Source organism: Dermacentor andersoni, chromosome 5 (assembly GCF_023375885.2).
Source record: "Dermacentor andersoni chromosome 5, qqDerAnde1_hic_scaffold, whole genome shotgun sequence".
NCBI classification, from domain to species: domain Eukaryota; kingdom Metazoa; phylum Arthropoda; class Arachnida; order Ixodida; family Ixodidae; genus Dermacentor; species Dermacentor andersoni.
The window spans coordinates 114,018,750-114,044,993 of NC_092818.1; the positions used below are offsets into that span (position 1 = coordinate 114,018,750).

General features: G+C 45.9%; 1 protein-coding gene across 1 annotated transcript in view; it reads left to right on the forward strand.

Annotated features, from left to right (window-relative positions):
• Positions 1-7,900: 7,900 nt before the first annotated feature.
• LOC126531064 (uncharacterized) overlaps positions 7,901-26,244 on the forward strand; it is a 79,905-nt gene continuing 61,561 nt past the window's right edge. Inside the window, exon 1 of the mRNA XM_050178449.2 lies at positions 7,901-8,204. Within this exon, the coding sequence (XP_050034406.1) occupies positions 8,150-8,204 (55 nt within the window). The 5' untranslated portion in view covers positions 7,901-8,149. The remainder of the gene's footprint in view (positions 8,205-26,244) is intronic.

Consider the following 26,244-nt stretch of genomic DNA (forward strand, 5'->3'; position numbering starts at 1 on the left):
GTAGAAGTGGACACACAGTTTCATTCATTCATTCATTCATTCATTCATTCATTCATTCATTCATTCATTCATTCATTCATTCATTCATTCAAATGTTCTCCGAGTAAGGCCACCGCAGGAGCTCTTTCCTTTCTTTCTCTTTCTTTACGTTATTATGTACAATCATCACGAAAACTACCTGCCATCGTTTAGTTGCTTGAACTTTCAGAAGATAAAACAATGTTAAAAATTTAGTGTTTTTATAAACGTAATTGAGGATTGTAATACTCCCTCTGGCTATTTAGCTACGATGAATCAAATTATTCGAGAAACTCGTTGACACTTTTCCACGTTTAGAGTGGTCTTATGGCTCCAGTGTTATCGCCACTGTCTGTTAAAATTCTTCTTTCTCCCCACCTTTGTTTGTCTATGATGGTATTATAGAGTTTGTTTTGCAGCCGCTGTAACTGCACACATCACAACATCAGTAACACCTAAGTCATCACCGAGGAACACACCACCGTTAGACGGACTCATGCGAAAGTCACCGAGATATTCCGGAGACGGCGACAGCTACCCATTGCTTTGTTGCAGGGCTAACGCGGCCGACATGCCGAGGTGGCCACAAAAGTTGGGCGGTTCGTCTGCACCGCCGCACAGCGATCCATACCAGCGTCCCAAAATATCGCCAAAGCAAACAGAGGGCGCACTTATTAGTCGCCGTCGCCGCTTCGACCGCGAACAAAGGACTCGAGTCGGCAAAGGGGACCCTGCGAACTCCGCTACAACTCTATCGGAGCGTGTCGACAGGCACCAAACAAACCAGGGCTGATTCACCCCCCGACACTGCGCGACGCACTCGAAGGGTGGAGGCGGCAAAGCTGAGGCGCACCGGGGAGGCGGGCGCGCTTCTGGGCTTACGCCTAATTGCCATTAAACTCAACAACAACGCTGACGCGGCCCTTGTTTGCGGTAGTCTGATAACGGGAACTCGATTTGGAGCGTAGTAGGCGAGCGTGGAGGAAGCGAAGCGTGCTTGCACGACATTCACGGCGTTTCTTAAATGGGACCGCCACCGCGAGCGCATTAGGCCAGTGAAGTTTGTTCCGCGCTTCTGATTGGGCTAGGTCAAAAAGTAGACGAAAAACAACGTCGTGCAACGACACGATATTGCAGTGCAAAACACACGCGCGCACGCGCGCACGCACGCGCGCACACACACAGGCACACACACACAAATCAAGAGCAATTCCAAGGGACAGACAGAAGAGCAAGAAAGACGACGCTACACTCAATAGTTTATTAGGCACAAAGCATGCCACATATATACCGCGCTCACTCTCGACACCAGGGGGCGGCAAAGAGCAAGCGACAAGTTATCTTGTTTGCGACAAACCTATAGCTATTTCATTTCTGCGTAATATAACAGAACATATGTTTGACTAACGCATGCTTGACTACTGATATTGATGGGACATGCTTCTAGCAGTTATCTCGGATCCTGCCTGGGATTCTCACCTCAGAACTACGTGGTTTACCGCGGCATGATCTGCAATGCGCAGAGAAATGGGTACTCATATACTTTTTTAAATTGTTTGCGTGCTCCCTCATTCGGTCGTTCAGCAAACAAGTTTTCTGGGTTTATTGCGCTACAATATCACGTTGTTCAGCAAACACCAACTCGCCCAAGAAAATGTTATTGAACATCATGGGAAGCATCTCAAGTTCACACAGTGCACCTTTTGTATTTATTCACAAAATTAGTGCTAAAAATGTAAGAAAGTAAATAATAAAATTGTACCGACAGCCAAGGACTGGAAAACTTACCTCTCCAAGTCATACTGCACTGCCAGTCGGCCAATTTCAAGAATAGTAGCGACTGTATTTATTTGTGAATGTATGTAGTAGTTTTCAATGTACGTATGCATTAGTTGTTAAATGTGTGCATTAGATGTTAATGTACGCGCCTCATATAATACACCTTGGCTAGGGGCCTTTGAAGTAATCAAATAAATGAATAACTAAAAGCCTGCTTAGCTGTAGGATATTGCAGGTAGCCACAGCACCGCTGACGACATCATGTGAAGCGAATTTTTCATGGGGGGTGATTTCGTGTTAAATTTACACACAATTTCTAAAAATCACCTGTGGCAGATAGCATAATTTTAGTCCTCGAGGTCGGATATGCAAAGAAGCGGACATGACTTGCTCGAAAAATCGAAACACATTCAACTAATTAAAAAAAAGAGATGCATTAACTTCCTAATTATACACTTCACGGTACATATTGCAATTAGCGAATTGTAGCCGGTGAGTTAATATTATCAGTAATATTACCTATAGTAATATTATCGGATATCCTAATCCCGTGCATTAAATTTACGTGATCGTTTGGCACTAAATACACTTCTTAAAATTAATTAAACTTTCATTACTTAGCATGTGCCGACGTTCAATATTTCCTTGGTGGGTGCCACAGGTCGTGGCACCACCGAGAATATAGTTGAGTACTAGTGGGTGACTCTACATAGGCAAGTTGAATGAGATATCCCTGATTGGTTTATTGATTAAATGAGTGCATCGGACTTTCAATCAGTATCGAGGAAGGTTGGGCGTCTAGGCTGCCATATTCGCATGTATTTATAGACTCGCACATTGGAAAAAAAGAATTATCCGCATCCCACACACCGTGGGAATTGATGTTACTGGAATCATTTTGCAGTTAGCTGGCTATTCATCCGCGATCGGGGTTCTGCAAAGCGGTATTTGATGGACCGGCGTGTCAGTGTAAGACGAACAATCGGATCTTTGACGCGACCATGAGTGCGATGACAGCAATAAGGCGACGACGACGGCGGCGACAGCGCGACGGGGACCGTGGTGGCACGATGACTGGCCTAGTCTACACCGGATAAGCAATGTTGCATGCTTTCTTTCGTTAGGCCCTGCGTCGATCCCGATGGTGGTAGAAGGTCACATAGCTTTTACCAAGTGCTAGCTGCCATGAGGATAGGTGTGGGAAAAGTTGGCCGATACCGAAAACGGTGCAACATATTACTTAGCGTCACAAAGCTCTGCCTGTACTTAGAGAATGCTGGGGAAAAGCTGGTGCTACATAGCTTTTATAGGCAACTTGTCGCAACGACACGTGGCGTACGGGAGGGAAATGGGTAACGAATACATCTATATATGCGTTCTATTCCTCCGCCTGTGGCCTTATGGGAACTGGCGCCCGCGAACATGTTCCCGCATTTTATAAAGCACCTTGTTGCTGTGCAACGTGGCGCATGTGCCAATCGTCTCAAAGCGCTGTAGTGGACGTTGGCAAGAGGTAATTATACATCACGTGTGTGGCCTTATAAAGGTAGAGAAAAAAAAAGGCGTCTGCGGTTTAATGAATAGAGCATTGAGTTCCTGCGGTAGGGCACTCTTGTTCCATTCTACCATCGCACAAGAATTTTTTATCTATTGAAGATGCCTTAAGTGATGCATCTCGGAAACCTACCGAAAGCGGTGCTATGAGGCAAAGAATACTCCGCATTACGCTTGCCGGCGTATCCACAAGAAGAGTGGTGACGCGCCTACAGGAGGTAGCTGTAAGTACACAATGACAGGAGTGACACTGTGCAGGAGTACAAATTTACAGTTTAGTCCTTTATTTCTCTGAAGGTCTTCGAAGAGCCCTTTCAGTGACGCCGTTTAGAATGGTTTGTCAGTTGTTCCCAACTGAAGTAACACAATCCCCTACGAGGGATAAAAAGTTAATCAGGTCACCGTGACAACCTTCTATTTATATCTGGCATATACCATTCGCATGCATCATCCAGAATTTATGCAAAATTATTGATGTGAGTGTGGCACAGATAAAGAAAAAACAGTTTATCACGCACGTTGACGCGAATCTCGACGAGATAAACCATTACTTTCACAATCGATTCAATTCAGTGACGCAGTGGAAAACAAGAATGCAAACCTATTTAGAATAACACAATCAAATCGACACACAAGACGAAATATTCCATGCCAAAGAATATGGATACGCCTTTTGATTACAGGACAGTGTTCTAGTGAATTTACAACCACCACGGTCTTTCCTTTTCTACATCATCGTTGGCTTTTACAACTAATCTTTACATATAACATCAATTAAAATGGATTCAGATGTTTCTTTTCAGATTATTTATTCATTAGTACGAGCTACAGAAGTGACAAGAGGCTTCCTTTGGAACCATAATGCTTCGCTTAGCCCTGCAATTAGTTTAGGTATATACGTAATGGCATATTCGGCTGGTCGCTCGAGTACTCTGCTTCCGAGCAGCCAGATCATGAGCCGGACCGAGCTGGAGGCACAGCTCTCAGCCTAGCACGCTCCATCATTTGTGGCTATAGCTTGGTGCTTTCCGTTTGTAGCGGGAAGCCGGAGAGATTAAACACACCATTCAGGTAACACGCTTTACTCACACTCTCAGCGCGGCACAGCTGACCACTTGTCTTGTCTGACCACAGGTCGCCACGTGTAAACGAAAATAACTCTCAGGTGAGAGTATAATACTTGTCCTCTAGCGAACACCCGGTTGGGAGTTTGTTATACTCCGTTTGATCGGAGTATAATTTTTACTCTGTGCGGGCGGAATTTTCGCATGGCGTCTTGGGAGTAGAGTCTTGGGAGAGTCCGGAGAGAGTCCCATAAAGAATTGCTCCTAGATCACTGTCTTTTATACATCATAACGTTTTTGCAATATCCGAAGCAACGACGTGATCAAAACAGAACTGCGCGCTAACAATTCGATTCACATCGCTTAATAAGGAGCTTTATTTACAGTACAGGCTTACGGCCTACCGTTTTTCTCGGCCGAGGATATTCGCACACAGATACATAAAAACAGTTGCTTGTACTCGGGTTTTCCTCACTGGCAACACAGCGCCGCAACGATGTTGGAACACGGTATTCATGTGCGACTAGCACGGGCGTCGTCGCTCGAACAGTGCTCGCTGCTGCGGCCATTGCTACGTGACACTTTGAAAGATTACACCAGACGTTGTCCGCATAAACTCACAAGGACATAAGCTCGCATTTCACGTACTGAAGGACGCAAGTCCAGGCGTCGCAACACGAAATCGTAGCCAGAGACCTGAACCCGCACCAGGAGTCAAGCAGCAGCTTCGAAGTCATACCTAATGCTTTTTCGCACTCGAAAATGTTGCTCTTGCATTCATTGCTGTCAGCAAAGTTATCACCGCTAACGTACATGAAGCTGAGATACAGTGAGCTTCAAGCACGCCGATAACACTTTCTGGAAGCAAGTATAGGGAAAAAATCGTCGAAACGCTGACATCGCGACGCCGCTTCACAGATGCAAACAAGCCGTCAGCCACGAGTAAAGCCGACTCCGCCGAACGCGGCCGGTCGCTGGCGCGGACAGAGCCTCATGGGAAGCGCCATGTGACCAACCTGTCTCGGCGGGGGTAGTGTTTAAAACTCCCTGTGCGGAGTTTCTATAAGATAACAAGATTTTAAAGGCGGAGTAAAATCACGTCATGTCGCCTTTATCCTCGCGCAGGTTGCTTGCGGAGAAAACGAGGAAACGCCGCTGTATTTCTCCCATGTATCGGAGTAAATATATAAGGATTGGGAGTTTTTAGGGCACATGACCTGGTACAGCTCCCGTGTGGGTTTATTTTCGCTTACTGTGCGCGCGCACAACCACCTGATGGGCGTGCAGGTCTGGTCCTTATCTAATCGCACGCCAGCGGTGCGAGTGTGCCAACTAATACACCAATGGCGAGCCGAGTTCGCGATGCATCCACGAGGCTGCACCCTATGAACTTCCAGAGCTCTATAGTGCTAGATAATATAACTTATCTCTTTCCCTCCTCCTGTAACTCTATCGAGAGCGACACCACAACGTGAAAGCGCTGCGAACGCAGACATGAGCAGCGTCTTCAATTTGCGCTGCCAGCGCTGTGGCTTGTACATTTCGACATTTCAGAAGGAAGCTGAACATTAGCGCTGAAGGAATTATTCGCGTTACTAAGATTTCTGCGGTCTACGGGCCTTCACGATAGATTTCAAGAAAGCCGCCCCCTACGGCTCTGTAGTGTACGCGGTTTGTTTGTGCTCGTCTCTCTTTCTCTCTATCTCCCCCTTTCGCTCTCTCCCTCTTTTTAGCTTCCTACTCCTGCCCCCCGTGCAAGGTAGCCAACCGGAACTTCCTCTGGTTAACCTCGTTGCCTTTCAATGCATCCTAGCTCTCAGAAAATTTGACGCTCAAGGGACTGAGAAGTGCGACAACAATATGTCGCTTGAACTTTGCGGAATATGTTAATATGATCCACATGCGGCGCCTGTCCGAGAAACTACGATAGACGTGCCGCTAGATAAAGGTTTTAGCATACCGTCATTGCAAACTGCGCCTGAGTGTAGAAGTAAATTAGTGCTGCAGCGAAGATTTACGCTTTCAGAAGCACTCCACATCGACAGAGCATAACATACGCTAAACGCTATGGCACCACCTCGTAGATAGAAATCTCAACACTTTGGCGACTCGGTGCAATATTAAACCTAATATTGTTAAAACAAACAGCTGATCTCAATAATAAAGACAATGTGTTGCTAAAATTTGCCTTCACTGTTAGAACAGGCTGAATTTACCTTTGATTTTTTTCCGCGATAACTGATATGCCAATAGCGAGGGTAATTTAGTATCGAAGCATGTGGCCTAGAAGCTGCCATTTTGTTATGCAATCGCGGTAGTCACCGCAGAAGCGAGCGGTACGTGAACATAGTTCGGCCAGATCTTAGAGTCGATCCGACAGAAGAGTCGGAGCGCTTCTGAGTGCTCTTGACTGGAGGCAATCGCATGGGTAACGTGACCTTCAGCGACCGGCCTTACTGTGACCTTTACTGTGTGTTCTACTTTATTCTTTCAGGTTTGTCCTGTCGCTCTTTCTTTCCTCTTTCCTCCCTTCCTTCCTATCCTGCATTTCTTCAGGTGGCAGTTGCCAGCCTGTTCCTCGCTTTCCCTTTCATGCAAATTGTACATATGTATAAAAAAAAAGAAACACAATCGACATTAGAGCACTTTTTTCCACCAGCTGAAGATGGATCACCTTTCGGGGTGCTCTGGAGAAACCGAAAACGACCAGCCGAAGATCGCATCAGGCATCGTTCTAATCGTGGCTATTCTCACATTTCGCATTGTCGGCACGTGTAATAAGTGATGTGAGCAGCAAATAGACAATAGTATTTGCACTGCACATCAGCGTTTTAACCCAGCGATGTCAGCTTCGAACGCTGTGGTCGCCACAAAAAAATGTGTTTCGTTATTTTTATTGCCCTAAAAGTAAGTCGTGTCACAATGTTCTAGTACTGTAACTCCGTCTAAGAACACGAATCACATGCTAAACGCGGCAATATGTCCCCTGACGCAGTCATATCGCTCCAAAAGACGACCGGTTGGTTACATTTTTCCATGGTGTAATTCAAAGTTTCAACATTCTAAAATAACGTTCATCGACGACCAGGCAAAACTCTGTAGCATATATATAGAGAAAAGTCGTCAGAAAGCTCTGCACTCCGCATACGCGCGCACCGTACAGGTCGAAATGGGGGGGCGGCGGTAGGTGGACAAGTCGCGTGTGGCGTGCTCTGCACACGGCATGAGGGTACGCGGGGCAAAGCAGGGAAAAAAGAAAACAAGGGAGGGGAGGTGGGAGGGGAACCCAGCCGTGGGTGGAAAACGATAATTAATGGACAAGATAGGGGGCAGGAAACAAAATGTAAACTGCAATCCGAATATCGATTCGTGTTTGCGCGGGAAAACCGGGTCCCGGTCCCGGCCTCGTCGCTAGTCACCGCCCCGGTCCCGTGGCGGCGCTAGCAGCACGGCGCGCGCGACGCCCTCGAAAGGCCGGGCGCGGGACGCGCGCACAGCAGATACGCGGCGAGTCGCGCGCGTGGAGTCCGTGCGGCGCTGGGAGTCCGGCGAGGGACAAGCACGCTGTGCGCGACGAGGCGCGCGCGCGCAATCGGGGCTCCACGGTGTCCACGACTTTTCTTCGTCGGTCGAGGAGGCACGGCGCGGCATTCGGAGTACGCCCACCGAGCGCGACTCCTGCGGATAAGCAGTGCGGTCGTCCGCCGCCGCCAGCGCGCACCACGTGCACACCCATGTCGGCAGCCACGGGTGCCCTGCACTGCCTCTTGTTGGCTGCGCTGGAGGCCGGTGAGTGGAGCCGTTTTTGAGGGGTCGCGTCGGGACTGTCACCGAAGTGGGGACGGTTGGCACGTGGGGCAAACGCTTGTATTCCAAAGCTTTTGTACATACAGAATTATATATGTGTATATATATATATATATATATATATATATATATATATATATATAAAGTAAGTGCAACCAGGAAAGGCAAACAATCTCTTGAAGCTACGAGTCACAGAAGGGTCACTGGAAAAGATGAGAACTGCGAAATGCGTGCATATTGTATCGAAGCGAGCACAGCGCTGTGTTCCTCAGTCACTTAGTTTACGCGGAACGCTTGAATGAAGTCGCGTATATGGATAAGGTCTAGATCTAGATATGAAACAAGAGCTTATAAATTCCGGGGACAAAGAATTTTGGGGGGTTAGAGCAAGTGCGCACTGTACAGAGGACAGGCACAGAAAAACAAAGAAAGAACAAGTCCCAGGGCCTCTCAGCTGACTGGAGGAGTCAAACATCTGGTTGCAAAGTTTCTTACGAGCATCCAGTACAATCCAGCCGTACACTCAATGCAGCGTGTCGAACGTACGAAATAGTTCAATTTTTCTGAGTATCTTTCTTTTTATTCACACTGACGCAAAGCTCTGTGTACAGTGTAAAAACTACGTGCTACTTTCTGCAATATAGCCCGCGCGCTCGGGCACGTTCGAGCTGCGCTCACCGGCCTTAGCTGGAAACAAAGTCACCGTTCAGAGTAGGCGCTCGGTATCACTCTTATTCCCGACAGCAAAGTTAAAGCGGAATCACTGCTACCGAAAGTCGCGGCGAGAGCGTTGACCCTTGCACCTTTGCGACAGAGTGCAAGTTCCGTGATCCTCGAGCGGTAATCCTCTGACTGGCCTCCGCGCGTGGAGTCCTACAAGGCGCTGACCTGCGAGGATAAGAATTGCGTCGCGCATCGACACCCTCATTGGAACAGGGGAAAAAGTGTTTGGTGTAATTATGGCATGGCGGAAATGATCACAGAGAGGATGGTGTGGTGTTCAATATCTAGTGCCTTGTAATCGTAGAAAAAAAAGAAACTGCCCATTACAAATGTTTTTGAGTAGCCAGAAAAAAAAATTACGCGTGTTCTTCCTACAAAGCATGATAATGAGAAAGAGGAGGGCGAGGAAAAACACTTATGGCATAATAAAAAGAAAAGCCAGGCAGGTGTCTTTCTGCTTGTACGGGGAGGCGCCCTCAGTCCAAAGCTCTTGCGGCTCTCGCTGTCTCTCGGGCCCTCCGCACCAGTTGCTGCTGGTCACGAGCGTGCGAGCTAGTAAGTACGGCCTCCCGATGTTCGGGTGTAGGGTTGGGGATTTGTGGGTCTGCCTTTGTGCTGGGGCACGCCCAAGTGGTGTGATATAGGGAGGCGTAGTCGTTACAAAGGGGACACTTGTACGAGTATAGTGTAGCTCTGGTAAATATCCTACGCTTACAATTGCATAATGCTTAATAAGTGCGTCACTACATTTAGTGAAGCTAGGTGTGAGAGTGGTCTTGTTGGTATTTCACTACAATTAGGCCGCTCAAATTCATATATCCTTGCAGGTTTCGCTCGCTTAATTTCGGATTAAGGCTACGAGAAGAGAGAGCCCTAATTTCATTGCTAGTTTATTTTATGTACTAGAACATGAAAAAGCGCAACAGCCCAGCCTAGCATTGAAGGAACAAGAAAAAAAATCAGGTTACCAAAACAGGCGTTTAGTCTAAAGAAGAAGAGCTTCACTGAGCTTTAATCTCTTTTTCATCACACGCGCTTCATTTCTCTGGGAATTCCGAGCCGACTTCCAGTCAGTCTGCACGCCCCAACTTCCTCCGACTAACCAGAAGCTTCCATCGAAGTTAGTGGAAAGATTATCGTTTATACTTCCTTCAAATATAGCTAAACGTTTTATGAACTATTCCACTCCAATGCTTCTCAATACTGCGAAGGACTACTCTAGGCTTACCTACCGCTTTCCTATGCGCAAAATATATTTTATTTGTTCAATCCTTACGTAAAAAATAGCGGCGCGAGCTGTTCTTAGAAATTTCTGAGCGCTTGTCGAACACTAGTAAATGCATAACCCTGAAAAGCGCGTTAAGCCCGCATAGCAAAAGAGAAAGAGACCATGTAGACAGAGATATACATATACTGTATCTTATTTTCGTTGTTGAACCATGCCAGATAGAATTACCGATTAAGAATGCGCCAACCACTTTCGGCACGTCAGCGCCAACACGGAATCAAATGTTGGCAAGAGAAAAGCTCACACGTGAATAGCGAGCTTAATTTATTTGTATAGCCATCAAGAGGAACCGGAAACTTTAAAAAAATTTTCGAGTCATGCTTTCGGAGCATCAGTAGAGGGCCATAGTGTTAAAGACCTGTTTCTTTTGCGCACTGCTCTTTCAAATAGAAAAATAAATGAAAAAATCCAGACCGGTGGCAAGCGTAGGCGGGATGAATTTGTCATATTACCCTTAAAGGGTTCCTTACCAGGCCACATAGCAAATTTTGGTTATGCGCTGGAAGTTGTTACGTGCCCTCAAGGGAGTGTTCTACAACAAGAGATCTTCAAATCAGCTCATTGATAGCAGATATAGAAATGTTCGAGGGGCCGCGAACTGATGATTTCAAGAGGCGGGCGTCACTGACAAACTAGACACTCTCCCCACTTGCCCCGTGCAGCCTCCGCAAGCGAAAGTACTTCCCAGCGTTGCCCCATACCGGAGCACGTTTCAGCCAAGGGGCGCACTTCCGGTGACAGCCTCGCGCGCGAGTTGTTGCGTTGGTCTCGTTTCACGCAACCGACAACTTTCCATACTCTGCACGAGAACACATGACCAAGTGCAACAATCACGAGCAATGAGGCAGGTGCGAGAGGATGAAAGATCATGATCGCATCGCTGAAAGAGGGTAGGAAATGACACACTTTCGGTTCTCTGCACGCGCGGCTGCACGACGTGGGAACAAGCAAATGAAATGGAAGTAGATGTATCTTGGTACGCATACGTTCAGTTTGTACGTTTTATTATTTCTCTAAACTTTAATTCGTCTACTGAAGCAACAGAGTAAACAATTAACTGATGCTGACTTGGATAATTCTCAAAGTCACGTGCCACTGTGAGTGATGTCACCTCACAGCAGTGCCCTGTACGTAGGCGCACTCGTGCGACTGACGCCGAACTCTCCGGCTGGGGGCGCGGCGCCCGCGAGGAGAAGGGCAAACGGGTTTCTTTCTTTTTTTTTGAAATTCAATCTCTTTCCGCGGCACGACCCTTATTTTACAGCTACGTAGTACAAGCTAAATGATAACGTGCATTACATAGAGTATCCAGAAGTGCTCAACAACGACATAACTGAAATTCGTAGCAGCCCAGAGTCACGATTGTGAGCGTGAAAGAAGCCCGCGAATACACGTGCAAAGTGCCTCGAGTGGTCAGTCGTGAGGCAATCTTGCATGCATTTGAGGGCGTCTTTTGCGCTCGGATAAACACTTTTACGTAGCGCGTACTGGGCGACAGAAAGCTCTATCGGGAGTTTTTCGTGTCGCTCTACGATTTCCGCATTGACACTTTCGACCTAATTATAATATTTGAGAAGTTGATTAATTAATTAAGAGTAATTATCTAACTAGGCGGAATGAAAACAATTATTTTAGCTTCTCCAAGTGACCGCAAACAACATTATCTTGGTACTTTCCAGCTACGTGGCATTCGCATATTTTAAAACTCTGGTTGAAGTTTGTTGGGACACCCTGTATATATAGAGAGAGATGGAAACAGAAGAGAGCAAAGGCAAGGAGATTAACCAGACCACGTCCAGTTCGCTACCCAGCAGTGGGCGAGAGAGGATCTAGATATGAAGAGAGAGAGAGAGAGAGAGAGAGAGGGAACACAGTTTCCGCACATTGGAAGGTGCGCAGCGAGTCTACAAATGGCTGCCGAGACGCGTCGATTTAAGGTACTGCAATAACGCTTTCGTGGATTTCTGTGCCGCCGGCACGCACGGCCATGCTCCAAGGATCTTCATTTCTGACAATGGTCTAGAGGCAAGCCGATTCAATGCTGACCGGAGAGTTGGCGTAGAAATAGCAAAAACCATCAAGAAGAGGCAGGAACTTCCAAAACTTCACTGTTTGTCAAGCTCGATTCTTAAACACTAACATCTAACTTATCCTGTCTCCTTGATTCGTTAGAGTATGTAAGTAGAGTTGTATTGAGTGTACGTTTAAGACGTGTGCAAATTACCGCAATCAAGTGCTCCACGTTCGCGTGGGAAAGCTGGCCACGAGCACGCATGAATCACGACTCTGGGCTGCTACAAATTTCAGTTATGTCGTTGTTGAGCCCTTCTGGATCCTCTATGTAACACACGTTATCATGTAGCTTCTACTACGTAGCTGTACAATAAGGGCTGAACATACGCAGACTGAATTTGGTGTACGTATTTTAACAGACGACAAATACGCGAGTAACAATGCTGTCGGAATGTTTAGCGCTCTAAGCGATGTGCCGCGCACTATAGTGCACGGATTACAATTGCACGGATTACAATTGGAACCGTGCACAATAGTGCACGGTTAGAATTAATGTAACCAGACATGAATACGGGCTTTGTGGCTCACTAAATTGTATACACGAAACGCGTGTAGGACGTAAACGGACCGTTGCACGAAGAATGCCAGAATCTTGTTGCATTCTTTACTGGCGAAGAAAATGACGCCATCGCTGTTTGCGCGAGACGCCCAGATTAAATTATTTTCATGTTTCGAAGCAAGAGACTGTGGATTGATTTCATTTTTCCGAAGAACGGGTCGGTGTACATATTGTTACTTAAGCGCGTTCAGAAGGGACACCGTTCTTGTTTCTGAATTTCAGCGCAAGCAGCGCTGTTGCACACGTGTCAATTAAATACATAAACAAATAAATTGCGTGACTCCCCGCAAGCGTGGCTTTCGCAGCAGCCGCGAGACGGAGCAGCCAGACTCATACTATATTCGGGTCACTGACCGCGAGCATTAATGACAGCGCTCCACGGAAGACTCTCTTGCCTGTGACCGCTTCTGCCGGCAAGCGAACACAGCAAATCGCTTAGAAAATATCATGACTGACGGGAACATGTTTTCTTGGAGAGGACCGCGAGTTTATATCATCGTCTTTATTAAATATTTTAAGTTCACTCTCTATTTCTTCTATTATCTGACTCTTGTTTCTCTTATCTCTGAAATAAATACATGTTATATTTTAGCACATTTTCTTGTAGTATCGCGAATATTATTTCTGCAGCGGTTCGCTAATGTCAACTGAAATATTAAGTAAGATATCAAACCACCCAAGAGACGTGCGGCTTGGCTGCCCGCACAGTCGTGAGAATGCGTGTATGCCCTTTTTTTTGCCGCCTAATTATAGTGGGACTCCATTATGAGAAAACCACTTCAAAGAGAATGTCCACTATGCCCGCTGGGGAATGACCAAATGTGTGCCCGTGAAGGTGTTTATTGCGCCTTGCTACAATGGCGCGGTGGGCTTAGCAAGAACAGGTGTTTAAGATGGACTCCAACCAGCACTCGTGGGGTGTAGGCGATGCCGTAGAAACGTGTGTTTTTCTTCTTAACATGCGCTAAGCGAACGTTGAATCAGTCCACTTGCAGAAAGAAGGCATGAGACCGGCATAACAATGCCACATCCATGGACAGTAGGCCCCCCAAAAAAAGAAGAAAGAATGGCAGTAATAAATAGACGGCTTTCGATACTTAAAAAAAAACCCTTACTCTTGACCAGAATTGAACTTTCTGCTAGTTGGTTACGCATTGATAACAGTAGAGCAGTGCGGAAGTGCGCGACGAAAGGAAGAAGTGAGACACACAAGCTGTGTGTGTCTTGCGCCTTTCTTACGGCCATGTCTTGTGCACTGCTTTACTATTCCCGACTTTCTTCACCTCTTAACCGTTCGTTTTTCCTTGCTTGCCTTCCCTAACACCTTGCGCATGAAGCCCTTAATAACACTAGTGGTGGGGACGGGCTGGACACCCTCCACACTGCAAGCCTGTGCGAGCGTAATGGGCAGACGCCTCTGCGTGGATATAAAAACCAAAGCAACTACTATAACCGGCCCTACCGAAAACAGTTATGCTTCAGAAGCTATACCATTCTCGAAATACCCCTAGGGTACGTTAACATTCAAGATTCTGCACGAAAGCCGCGAAATGTTCCATCGTTGCGAGAAGAGCGAGTGTCGGTCACGTTTCCCAACTGCGTAGCGAACGTACGCAGCTCGCGCTTTTGAAAACAAGCCTCCATAATTTAAAGTAGCTTCCGGATGCATAGTTTGTGATATAGTCTTCACCACGTAACACCAGCCTCTTGTTATTTTAAGTCTTCGACAAACTGTGCTTTCATTTTCCCTTTGTGTTTGCCGCAAGCTTTTACATCGAGTTTCGCCGTCTCACGCGCCTTTTCTCTCAAATCTTGACTTGTCGGAACTGGTACAGCGCGAACGAAAGCTAAAGCAGTAAAGCCGTACAACCGCACACAACGACATACTACGACGAGTAGAACGTATTCTGCCGGTGCTTTGTCGCTAGCAATAAATACAGCACACTGCTGCAACCATTGGGTGAGCTTTCCCACTCGTCTTCTCGCTGCTGCAGCCACGTGACCCCGTAGATCACGTGTTTTTCACTGACTAGGTGGAACACGGACTTCCAACTGCAGTGCAACGGAAGTGTATATACGGTAACAGTAGTGAAAGCGTCATCTTGTACATTGCTACACGTGGACCAGACGCAACTTAGCATCGTAAAACCCAGATGGCAAGCAAACAGCCTCAAATACCTTTTAAGAAACTTTGAACAACCTAAGAAGCTACGAACTTCAAGAACACGTAGAAGCGCTTTTCTGGTTTTGCTTTATCGCCCACTTAGCTGTATAGGCGGAAACACGTGCAAAGTGATCTGCAGTACTCGCATAATTTTTGTGTGATACTATTTTGTGAAAGCCCTTTGAAACATGACTTATTCAGGATTTGAACTAGTGCTCGGGAACAAATAAGGAATGTGCGTTTGACAAGGGGGGGTGGGGTGGAGGGGAGGGATGACACTGAAATAAAAAAACAACAGAACTGCGCTCGTTCACACTAACAAGCGGAGAGATGTGAGCTCATAGTGAAGGCAACCTCGAGTTCCAGGCGTTTAGCAAAGGCACTCGAGCCGAGAATTAGGCATCATAAAGACCAAAAAGTGCGCGGCATGAAGTCTATCAATTTTGTGCACAGCATGGGCACTCCACTAGTTTAATTACAATGTGTAAAAATATTGCTACTCTCCTTTTTCTTGCATGTTGCACAGTAACTTACCAACGCCAATGAACACGAAAGAAAGAAAGGAAACGTTGCAGGAGACAGTGTCGCTGGGGCGGCACGTTAATGAGCAGCTGGGAATGAAATTTTGGCGCGACCACGATTAATTTGATTAATGAAAGCTGGGCGCATCAATAACACCTTTCAAAATAATGAGCGTGAGCTAGCGGAGGTTGTAAGGTGGAACAGATCCAGTTCATACGCACGTGACAAAAACGCGAAAAATTATCCTGGTTGAACAAACACGCACGAGTAAAAAAAAAGAAAATCTATGCTTTCCGGAATTACAAACGCTTAAGAAGCAAAGTGGAATGTAGGGCGACGCTATAATTGCTATAAATTCTTATTTCTTGCTAGCTGGAGCGAACAGAGCGCCAAAATGATCTAGTTGAAAAATGGTGTCTCAAGAAAAGTACGGATTCATATGGAAACACCTACGGAGCAGAGAGACAGAGAGAGAAAGGTGAAAGAAAGACAGGGAGGTTAACCAGATATTATCTCCGGTTGGCTACCATGCACTGGGGGAGGGAAATGGGCACGATAGATAAGAGAAAAATATTACGAAAGGACAAGAGAAAAAAAAACACAGACAGACACGCACGCACACACACACGCACAAGCACGCGCACACACAGACGCGCACACACGCTCAATACAGAACTGTTTCTGTGGGCGCTGTCACGCAGTCCGCGAAGGCGTCGCGTAGTGTTACACAGTGTCGATGTCCCTTTAATACATTCCATGTCACACAGTGTACAGTCGCAATGTGTCACAAAGTCCGATGTCTTTTTAAATAACGTAGTAGTGCCTCCTTCGCAGCGGCTTGCGCTGATGTCCGTGTAGGCCAATTTCCAGTAACGTTGTTCTCTGTTAGTGGGAGCTTGTCCAGTTCGTCTCGCGTGGCTAAGAGGGCTGCTCATTTCTGGTGGGAGCGAAGGGCACGTGCAAAGAAGGTGCGCGATCGTTTCACTGCACCCGCAGAAATCACAAAGTGAGCTATTGCCCATTACGATAAGAAAGGAGTATGCATTTGAAAATGATACTCCAACCTATAGACGGGATAGAAGGGTGCAGCCGCGTCGTGGAAGGTCGGACGGAATACGGAGCTGTAATTTATGGTCCGGGGTATGAAGGCGAGCACTTGTGAAGCCGGATGAATTCCACTGAACGAACGTTAGGTTACTCACCAGTGGCGGAAAGTTTGTTTCTCTGCGTAGCTTCTCGAAAGAGGAATGGCAACGCAGTTGACGCCGTCATGGGCAGATCGGCCAGCTGCGACTGCTTGATCATTGCCATGTATGCCACATTGACTAGACAACCACTGATGTCGTATGTCGTGGCCTTCAGCTACTCGAACTATTCGATGGTGGACTTGTCTGATCTCTGCGAAGAGATGCTCATGTGATCCATGGTGCAGTGCTGAGAGTAAACTCTGGAGGGCTGCCTTGTAATCACATGAGATTGATCATCGATGGGGGTGGGTTCTCCGGAATGAAATCAAGGGCCGCACTGACGGCTACTAGTTCAGCAGCTGTCGTTTAAGATGCATGTGACGTTTTTGGTTGTATTTTGATGGAACTTGCTAGAATCATCATCGCTGCAGCTGAACTTGTAGGTGTGACTGATCCATCAGTGTAAACTAGGTGCGCGGCCACTGTGCTCCTCCTATAAAGTCCTAATGTGGCCTGTTTCAGGGGAAGGGCGGCATGCTAGCTTTCTTCGTGGTTCCTGGGATGGTGAGGCATACTTCAGGTTTGTGCAGGCACCATAAACGTGAGGATGAAGAGCCTTGCTGCAGGCATGTAGTTCGAGGGCAACGAGGCGCGATTAACAGCAATTGAACGGCGGAAAGTTGTATGTGGCCCTTCTGCAGGTTAAGAACCAAGATGGCGAGAACGTAGTCGGGCAACATACCGAATATGTGCTCTGAGAGCATCCGTGGCTGTGTACGGTGATAGTGGGTGATCTCGCGCTATGACAATCGTTGATGCTGTAGACGCACACTTAGGAAGACCGAGGCACGTCCTGAGGGCTTGAGCTTGCGGTGCCTGGAGTATAGGCAGGTTTGTTTTGCAGATGGTGCTGTCAGCGGGAGGCTGTACCTTACGAAACCGAGGAACAGGATGAATCATGTGCCTCGAGAGGCGGCGAAAGAAGAGTGGTTCATGCGAACGATATCCCGCCCGTGGCCAACTATATTTTTCTGCAACCCACAGAAACCGTTTAGATGCAATATCTGATAGACAACATGAAGAGCACACCCTCGGCAGGACCTGTCGAAATTCGACCGGAGCCGATCAAATATCTCTCAAGCGAAATAGGTGGCGTTCTAGATTATATTGCTAATTTGTCAGTATCTTCAGGAATTTTTCCTGATATGCTAAAAACCGCTCGCATAACACCAATTCATGAAGAGGGTGCGAAAGATCAAGTCTAAAATTACAGACCAATACCGGTCTTAAATATATTTTCAAACCTTTTTGAAAGTGTCGTGGTTGACAGGCTGGGGTCTTTCTTGGATAAACACAATATAATCTCAAAGTACCAATGCGGTTTCAAAAATATTAAGTCAGCAGAGCAAGCCCTTCTAGATATCAAACATAAAATAATTGAGAACATCGAAAAGCAGAAGCTTACACTTGGCGTTTTTTTTAGGTTTGCGGAATGGTTTTGACTCGATCGATAATAAAGTATTAATACGCAAACTAGAAATCCACAGAATACGCGGCGTCGCTCATGATTTAATAACAAGTTACTTAACAAATTGAAACCAATTTGTTCAGATAAATTCTATTGCCTCTGACATTTTTCCTATAAAACAAGGTGTACCTCAGGACCCAAAGCTGGGCCCACTGTTGTTCTTAAGTTATATAAGTGATATTGTGCGAATACCGGGCTCACCTGACTTGGCAATGTATGCCAATGATACCAACGTGCTTTTTATATCCAATGACAGTTCTGAACGTATCGTCAGCATTAACGCATATCTAAATCGCTTGCCAATGTGGCTTAGAGAAAATAGTGTACAATGAAATACTGCAAGAACAACATACATTTTATTCAGGGCTTGCAACAAGAACGTACCCAATGACTAGCATTTATTTCAATGGAACAGCAATTAACCATGTCCAAGAAAAAAGTTCTTAGGAGTACGGTTTGATGAACTTTTATCTTGGGGTTCACATGTAAGGATGCTATGCAATGGCCTTACTAAATATCTCGGTATCATTACCAGGATGACCCAGCTGATTCTGCTTTGGCTCAAACAACAGGTATACGAAGCCCTTCCTTACCCTAAATTCTGCTATGGGGTATTGGTTTGGGAAACAACCTCAAAAACAAACTTTAACGTGTTAATCCTTGTACAGAAACGAATACTTCGTATATACTGCAATTACCATAGCCATTTTCTAGACCTTGAAACAGCTCCATTATTTCAACACTGCTCTCTTCTTCGAGCGGAGAGAACATATTATAAGAAGCTTCTGGTCACTATACATAAACGAAAATTATTCACCAAAACAGACAATGATGAAATATCTCGTTAGCCAGTACGCCGGCATACCAGACACGCACCGAAAACATGAACAAATTATGGAAAACAAACGTTCACAGTCGATAGAAATATTAAACAAGGTAGGAGAATTGTTAAATGTTAGTGCTTCAGAAAGCTTCCTCAAAAAATGAGCTTAGTGCATTATTACACGCCGATGACATTTGCTTTCACTAATTATTGATATTATGTTTCTATTGCGTCTGTATGTATGTAGGTATGACCTAAGAAAACATTAATATAGATATCATTTGGGCTAATCTTCATGTGGCTTCCTCATTCCAGTGAACAAATGTAATCATTTTTGTTACTGAAATACTGTTCTCTTGTTCAAGATGCATGTACGTTTTATATGTATTCATTTGAAGTGATTATAACCGCTGTTGTACCTGTGGGTGCTGGGACCTTTGTCAAGCATTCATGGCTTTTGTCTGAGTCTCCTCCAGCTCGGACGAGAAATAAAGTTGTTTCAAGTAAATAATGCTGTAGCTTTGACCGCACCGATGTGCACCTCGACTTTCCGCCGAAGAAATTGAGATATGTTATTGTCGTTAACCCGCTCTTTAGCTGTGAAATGTGTGGACTACATGATAGGTCGCGGTCCATGATTACCCTTAAAAAGCGCTGTTTCTGTGCGTTTGCAATTGCTTGCCCATTCGCATATTACAGAGTAAGGCCTCATTGTCCGCCAAGTGAATGTAATCAGGCATCATCTCTCGGAAGTAAGCTCTCAAATCTTTTTTGCAAGTACAATGATGTTAACGTTTCTGCTTTGTAAAAGACACAGGAGGGAGAGAGACAACATAGGGTGGTTGTGTTGTCTCCCTCCGTCCTGTGACTGTAGGAGTTTTACTCACAATGTCTCACCAACTGGCCTACAACTTTACCTTGATAAATAACGTAGCTGCCTTTTGTAGCCTAGTCGCTCGTACCTGCAGTCGTGTTATAGCAGACACCCAGGTGCAGACGTCATCAGCATAGACGGACACTTGAATTGCATTAAGCAAGCAAGGAAGGAAGGAAGGAAGGAAGGAAGGAAGGAAGGAAGGAAGGAAGGAAGCAGAAATAGGACAGAAAGACAGCGAGGTTAGCCAGTTCTCAGACCGGCTGGCTACTCTGTGCTGGGGAAAGGGAGTAAGGGAAATAAAAGATAATAGAAAAGAGATATGCTAGGAAAAAAAGGAAAGAAGAGCAAAAAGAAATACAGGAAAAAGCGTCGGACAGGGCCAACGAGCACTATACGTTGACTAATGTCGGGCTCAACGGCCCGCCTCGCCGTACTTCACGGAATGCTTTGTGGTGAGTGGTCGCGCCATCCTCGGTCCTCAGAAAAAAATGTCTGTCGGTGCTCATGCTTACTTAATGTTGTGCTCACGCTTACTTTAGCTAATGCATAACTCGTGCAAGGCTATACACTTCATTCGTTATACGTTATTGCACTCGATTCCCCGTTATAAGTAAGTGCAAGCTTCCCCTTCCTTGATACTCGTGCATGCAAACAGCGGCTCCGAGCAATGATTTCGTGCCATAGCGCGGGATGATATACGGCATACCGGTTGCATAGCGCCGTTTACTGCTGCTGCCAGACGCAACAGCATCGATCGCAGTTACGTCTACAGGGGCCCTAACGGGCCCACAATGTACTACGCAAACACCGCTACTTCGTCTGCAGTCCCTGGCGTGCCGTGCGGTCTCGGTGAGGCCCTGGACAAATAGCTCGGGCAGCGAACTTCGAAAAAAAAAAAAGTTAGTAAAATCGAAGGCACGAGCAGAAAGAAGCACGGGCAGTAAAGCGAAGGACCCAAGGGCGAGGCCCCACCTTGCGATACGCACCCTCCTCTTCCTCCACATCCTCTCCTCTATCGGAGCGCGGTCGCCGCCCCGAGCAAAGTGTTCGGCGCGCCGCGCTTCTCCTCGCACGCGATTCAGTCCATCGATCATGGCCGAAATGACTTGAAAGACGCGCAGCTTTCGCGCCGCGTTCCCGGCTGTCCGTCACGACGTCGAAGGTTAAGACGGATTCTTCGGTCCCGCAGCGCCCCGTGCGCGCCCCCGGGGCTATCGCTCGGGGCGAAACGACGCTTCCCGTGAAGGATTAGGATGTCTTCCCGTCTCTCGCCCTAAACTGTGGCCTTACACTACTCCCCACTTCTTTTTTTCCTCCCCATTCTTTGTTTTTTTTTCTCTCTTTTTCTTATCGGAGTGTGTAAAGCGAGTATACTAGACCGCGGCACGTATTCCACGCCGTGTTGCGCGCCGCTGCACTCGCTTCACTCGGCCGAAGCGGAAATCATCCGGCGCGGCTTACAAAACGTAGACATTCTTCTCTCTCTCTCTCTCTCTCTCTCTCTCTCTCTCTCTATTTTTTCTATGAAACATGACAAGCAGCCAATGTTCTGGGCGTAGCAGGGGATGCGCGGAGAGAGATATAAGCCGTAGCCAATTACGTTTGCTCACGCTGGCTGTACCACATTTTTACTCCTTCTTTGAGAGGTGTTGTACTCCGCGACGAAGCGCGTCCACCCCGTTTGTGCTCGAAATGAGTGATAACTTCATACCCTTCGCGGGTATGAAGATATCAGAAGAATGGAGTTGGAAATGGGAAAGAAAAATAGCCACCCCTGCATAAAAAACTGCGAGCATTCCTTTTTTTTTACACAGCACACGCCTCCTTGGGGAAACGATACAGTGGTGAGCCACCCACGTGCTTCCGTAATAAACGGGTTGCCAACTCTGCAAACGAACTTCGCTGCAGTTGCAGCAATGGTTTCTGAAGTTACCATGACTCTGACTGCGTATCGCGGTGCTTATTTATTGTCTAAAAAGATCGGTTTGGCACGCAGAGGAGCTTGAACTAGAATTCAGACTTTCTGTCAACTTACCGAGAGACGTGGAGACCTTGTTTTATCGAATTCGACTCCCCGTTAGCTGCTGCCTTCATGAACCACTTCCTGCATAGATTAGCGAGCGCTCAAACATCATCATGCGCTAGTTGTGAACCAGATGACGACATTTGTCAGGTGGTCATAAACTGTAATCTTTACGCCTAGCAGAGGTTAGAAATGCGCGTCAAGCTTAGAGCAATATGGAGAATGTTGCGCCTGCTTTGCGCACTATTCTTGGACCAAGGCCGTCTCCAGATATCGCAAGGAGGACATCATGTGGCGTGCAGCTTTTTCTTTTTTTGGTTTCTTGCAACCTACTCTCGAAGTACTGACAGAGGGCTGTAGTCTGAACTTCCATTTTGTTTTTCCAACTCGGTGACGTTACGCCATCTAGTAGTTCTTTAATTTTTATGTTTTCCATGTACGTCAGCAGTTTTCTTTTTCCGGTAATTTTGATCCATCATAGCGCCCTAGCCCATTAGGACGTCAAACGAAGTAATAGAAAGCAAATGCTTGTGACCTATCTGCCTCATTTCTAACTATACCTAATTTAATCTATGGTCGCATATGTGCAACGCACTTTGCCTTCTTTTGGACTACGTTGGTATTTGTGCTCAAAAGTCGTAATCTCTAATAATCCATCTGTGCATATATTTTAAATTAAAATTATGCTTATTCTTCAGCTTTTTTTTCGTGATGCATTTTATCGTGACCTTTATAAGTTGTGCATTGGCTGCTTCGTAAATGATAACTTGTCTTATACAGAACTGCCCATCCCTGTCACAAAAAAAGAACTGCGATTATACTCTCCTCGACGATTATACTCTGCTCTCGAGTTGACTTTCGACCTCTGCTGCTCGGTCACTTGCGACCACTTAGGGTAATGACGGTGACCTGCTGACATTTGTGGCACCGTCACTTTTGCCTCGGCCCTGAGAGAAAATTGATGACATGAAATGGTGTACGGCGTGTGTACATACGCAAAGCGTCCCGCAATATGAATTGTATGCGCCACTTTCCGGGCGTTTTGAGTTAATTCTGCTGGAAGGTGGCCTTCGTCTGACTAGCAAAACCTACAACATTGTCGGGAAAAAAGAATTTATACACTCGTTGGTATTTGGATCTGTTTTGAGCTAGCGCTCATCAATCCGGAAACGGCGTTATTAAGAAAAAAAGATAATAACAAAAAATGAAGCGCTAACGTAATTGAGGAATGGAGGTAAACGCTGGTGCGACAGCCCGGAAGTACTAATAGAACACGGAGAGATTTTCCTGAGGAACGTACACATGATGAAAGGTAACGGGGCTCTGATTTTAGGTTTGCGAATATCGTTTATTTTTTTGTGTGTGCGTTCCACATACCAGATGGCTCCCATAAATTGGCAAAGATATAAGTTCCGGGGTTTTACGTTCCAAAAAGACGCTGTGCTCATGAGGCAAGCGGTAGTGGGGGACTCCGGGCTAATTTTGCCTGCCTGGGGTCCTTTACATCGCACCCAATGCACGCTACAAGAGTGCTTTTTGCATTTCGACCCCTATCGTAATCGCGGCCGCCGCGACCGGAATTTGATCCCACTTTGCCAATTGATAGATCAAATGGTAGAGCATCCCAAGTGTAATGCGAAAACTTGAGATCGTTCCTCACCTGCGGCAAGTTGTTTTTTCATATACAAGCATTTACATTAATTTATCACTTCTTTATTTCAATTAGTAAGTAGAAGCAATTTCCCCTATGTTTTCCTTGGTGTCATTGTTTGTTGGCTTTTTATAATTATATATATAATGCTTGCGAGAACACTACAACGATACTGATCTTGAACAAAGTATATGGAACTTGTATTGGATCCTTTGCCTGGAAAATGTTACACTAATTTCGTTCGGCTTTAGAAGTACGTCCTTTTCGTTGTCGTTTTGTGTTAATGACATGTAATTCAAGCAGAGGTTGGCGATTTTCTTGGCGCCGGATGCTAAACTTGGCAGGGCCGGCAAAACTAAAATCAAGAAAACATTGAGACAGTGAAATGTCACAAACATTTGCGAAGTTTCGTACAAGAGGAAAGGAAGTCTCAGAAAGGAGTAAAATAACACTAAGAAACAAACTATCCCGTAATGACAAGAGAGTTCAAAAACACGCACATAAGTTGACATTTTTGCAGATGATGCCGCTGGCCAATCTAACCATGTGTACATAAAAAGATAGAAACAACACGCCTTAAGAAGGCGACGAGTTGGAATTATTCGTTTTAAATTTTCCAAATCATCATGGCAAATCGTTGCGCGGGAACGTACAGATGGACAGAACAAGAGACAACAGACGAGAGATTTTCTTTTGCTTATCTTTCTGTCCGTCTCTATGTTTTTCCGCGCTAATCTTGATATTATGGGAAAAAATATCAATTATAATCCAGCTTTAAGCCAAGACATTGCAAGTTATCGCATCTTAACGGAACTGAAAACGTTCTTGCAGGTTTTACATTCTGCATTCTTGTGAATGCACGGGGTTCGACTGCTCCCCAACATACCTCCCGCTTTCACCGACGCTTCCATTTAATGAATAACGAACGAAGCGACACCACGAGCGTAAATCGTGGGACGCTCGTGGAACATGCGGGAGCTGGGTAAGCCATTAAGAATGTAAACAGGATCCGCGACTCATTCAGCAATCAGATTATTCACCCACGCACTCCTTGGCGTCGCAACCGCAGCGCCCCTCCTTAGCGCACGCGGCATCGTCGGTCACTGCAAACAAGCTTCATTTTCCAGTCGCCTCTACTTCTCCTCGTTTCTCTCTTACAAAACTTTTCTGGTCCTGCAGTTCAAGACACGGAGCGCATGAATCATACGAGAGAGTTGAGCCGAAAGCGAGTCTTTTACTGTAAGCGTTCGAAAAGAATGTGCCGTGGCAGCGACGTCCGCGAAATACTCTAAATAAGCAATCGCAGTTGCGCAAACTGTAAAATATTCATCGCGCCAGTGTTCGTTGCACTCGCGGTCCGTACAACCCTCTCGACGCGGCTCGATAGAGTCCGGGTGGACCAACACTTGGACTGCTCTGGAAATAGGCCCCTGAAAAACAAGTTGTACCGAGAGTGCGAGCAAGGCGTTCGGCCTGGCATTTGCGCCCAATCGATGCATGTGGTAGCCCCGTTTGTTCCCATTTGCCCAGATAAAAGCGAAACCACAAAGCAGTAGCGGTGTGCTGAATTTGGCCGGTGACCTGAAATCCTGCTGCGCTGACACTGGCATAAGCAAAGTTGCAGTCATTTTACAAAATTAAAAAGAAAGAAAGAAAGAAAGAAAGAAAGAAAGAAAGAAAGAAAGAAAGAAAGGAAGTAATCACAGACGGAACGACATTTATCACTAAGGTAAATGGTTCAAACTGCAAAAACGGGTAACAGGACGGGCGCATTGCCCAAACGATACCCACGCCTTCGTGATCCACCGAACGACCAGAAGATGGCGCCACTGCCGCGGATATTTGGACGAAAGGCCGCATGAGACGAATTCGTTCTTACTTTCGTCAACTATACGTGCTTTGTCGCGGCAGGCGCATAGGTTTTGTAGGATTTGGCGCATTTGTTTCCTTTCTTTTGCACATCGCATCAACGAAATACTTCAAATACTGAAAATAAATATGACAGTCACAGTCTAATTATGCATAATGAACGCTCAACCGACAGGTCAGAAACATAAAATAATTTATAATAAATAAATAAATAAATAACCCTTATATGTATTTATATATAGTATGTTATAATTTTATATAAACACACTTCTCATCGCAATCCAGTCCTCGGCAAGCATTATACATTGCTGCGTCGACTTCTCCCACTGTATACATCCGTTTGATTTGGTTCTTGCGTGTCAGCATAGAGTATGAATGGGGTGGTGCATAAACATAAACATTGCGTTAGATTGTATGTTGCACTGGGTGAAAATAAACACACTTGTACACATCGTATTTAATTGTATAACATTCCATGACCCGCTTCATTTACACTCCACTTCACTCCACTTCACTCCACTTCACACAGATTGAAACATGTGCGTTGCATCTGCACAATTCCTTAGTCTGCACAGGATGGGCAATATTGAGCAGTTTATTGAGCTTTTGTTTTATCCAGCGACTTTCTTTAAATCAAGTATTTAACCAGCAGTGACAAGCAATGCTTGATGCGACGAACATACATGCATGAGAAGTCAGGTCCTACTTTTGTATCCCAAGTTTGTCGTGTTTTCT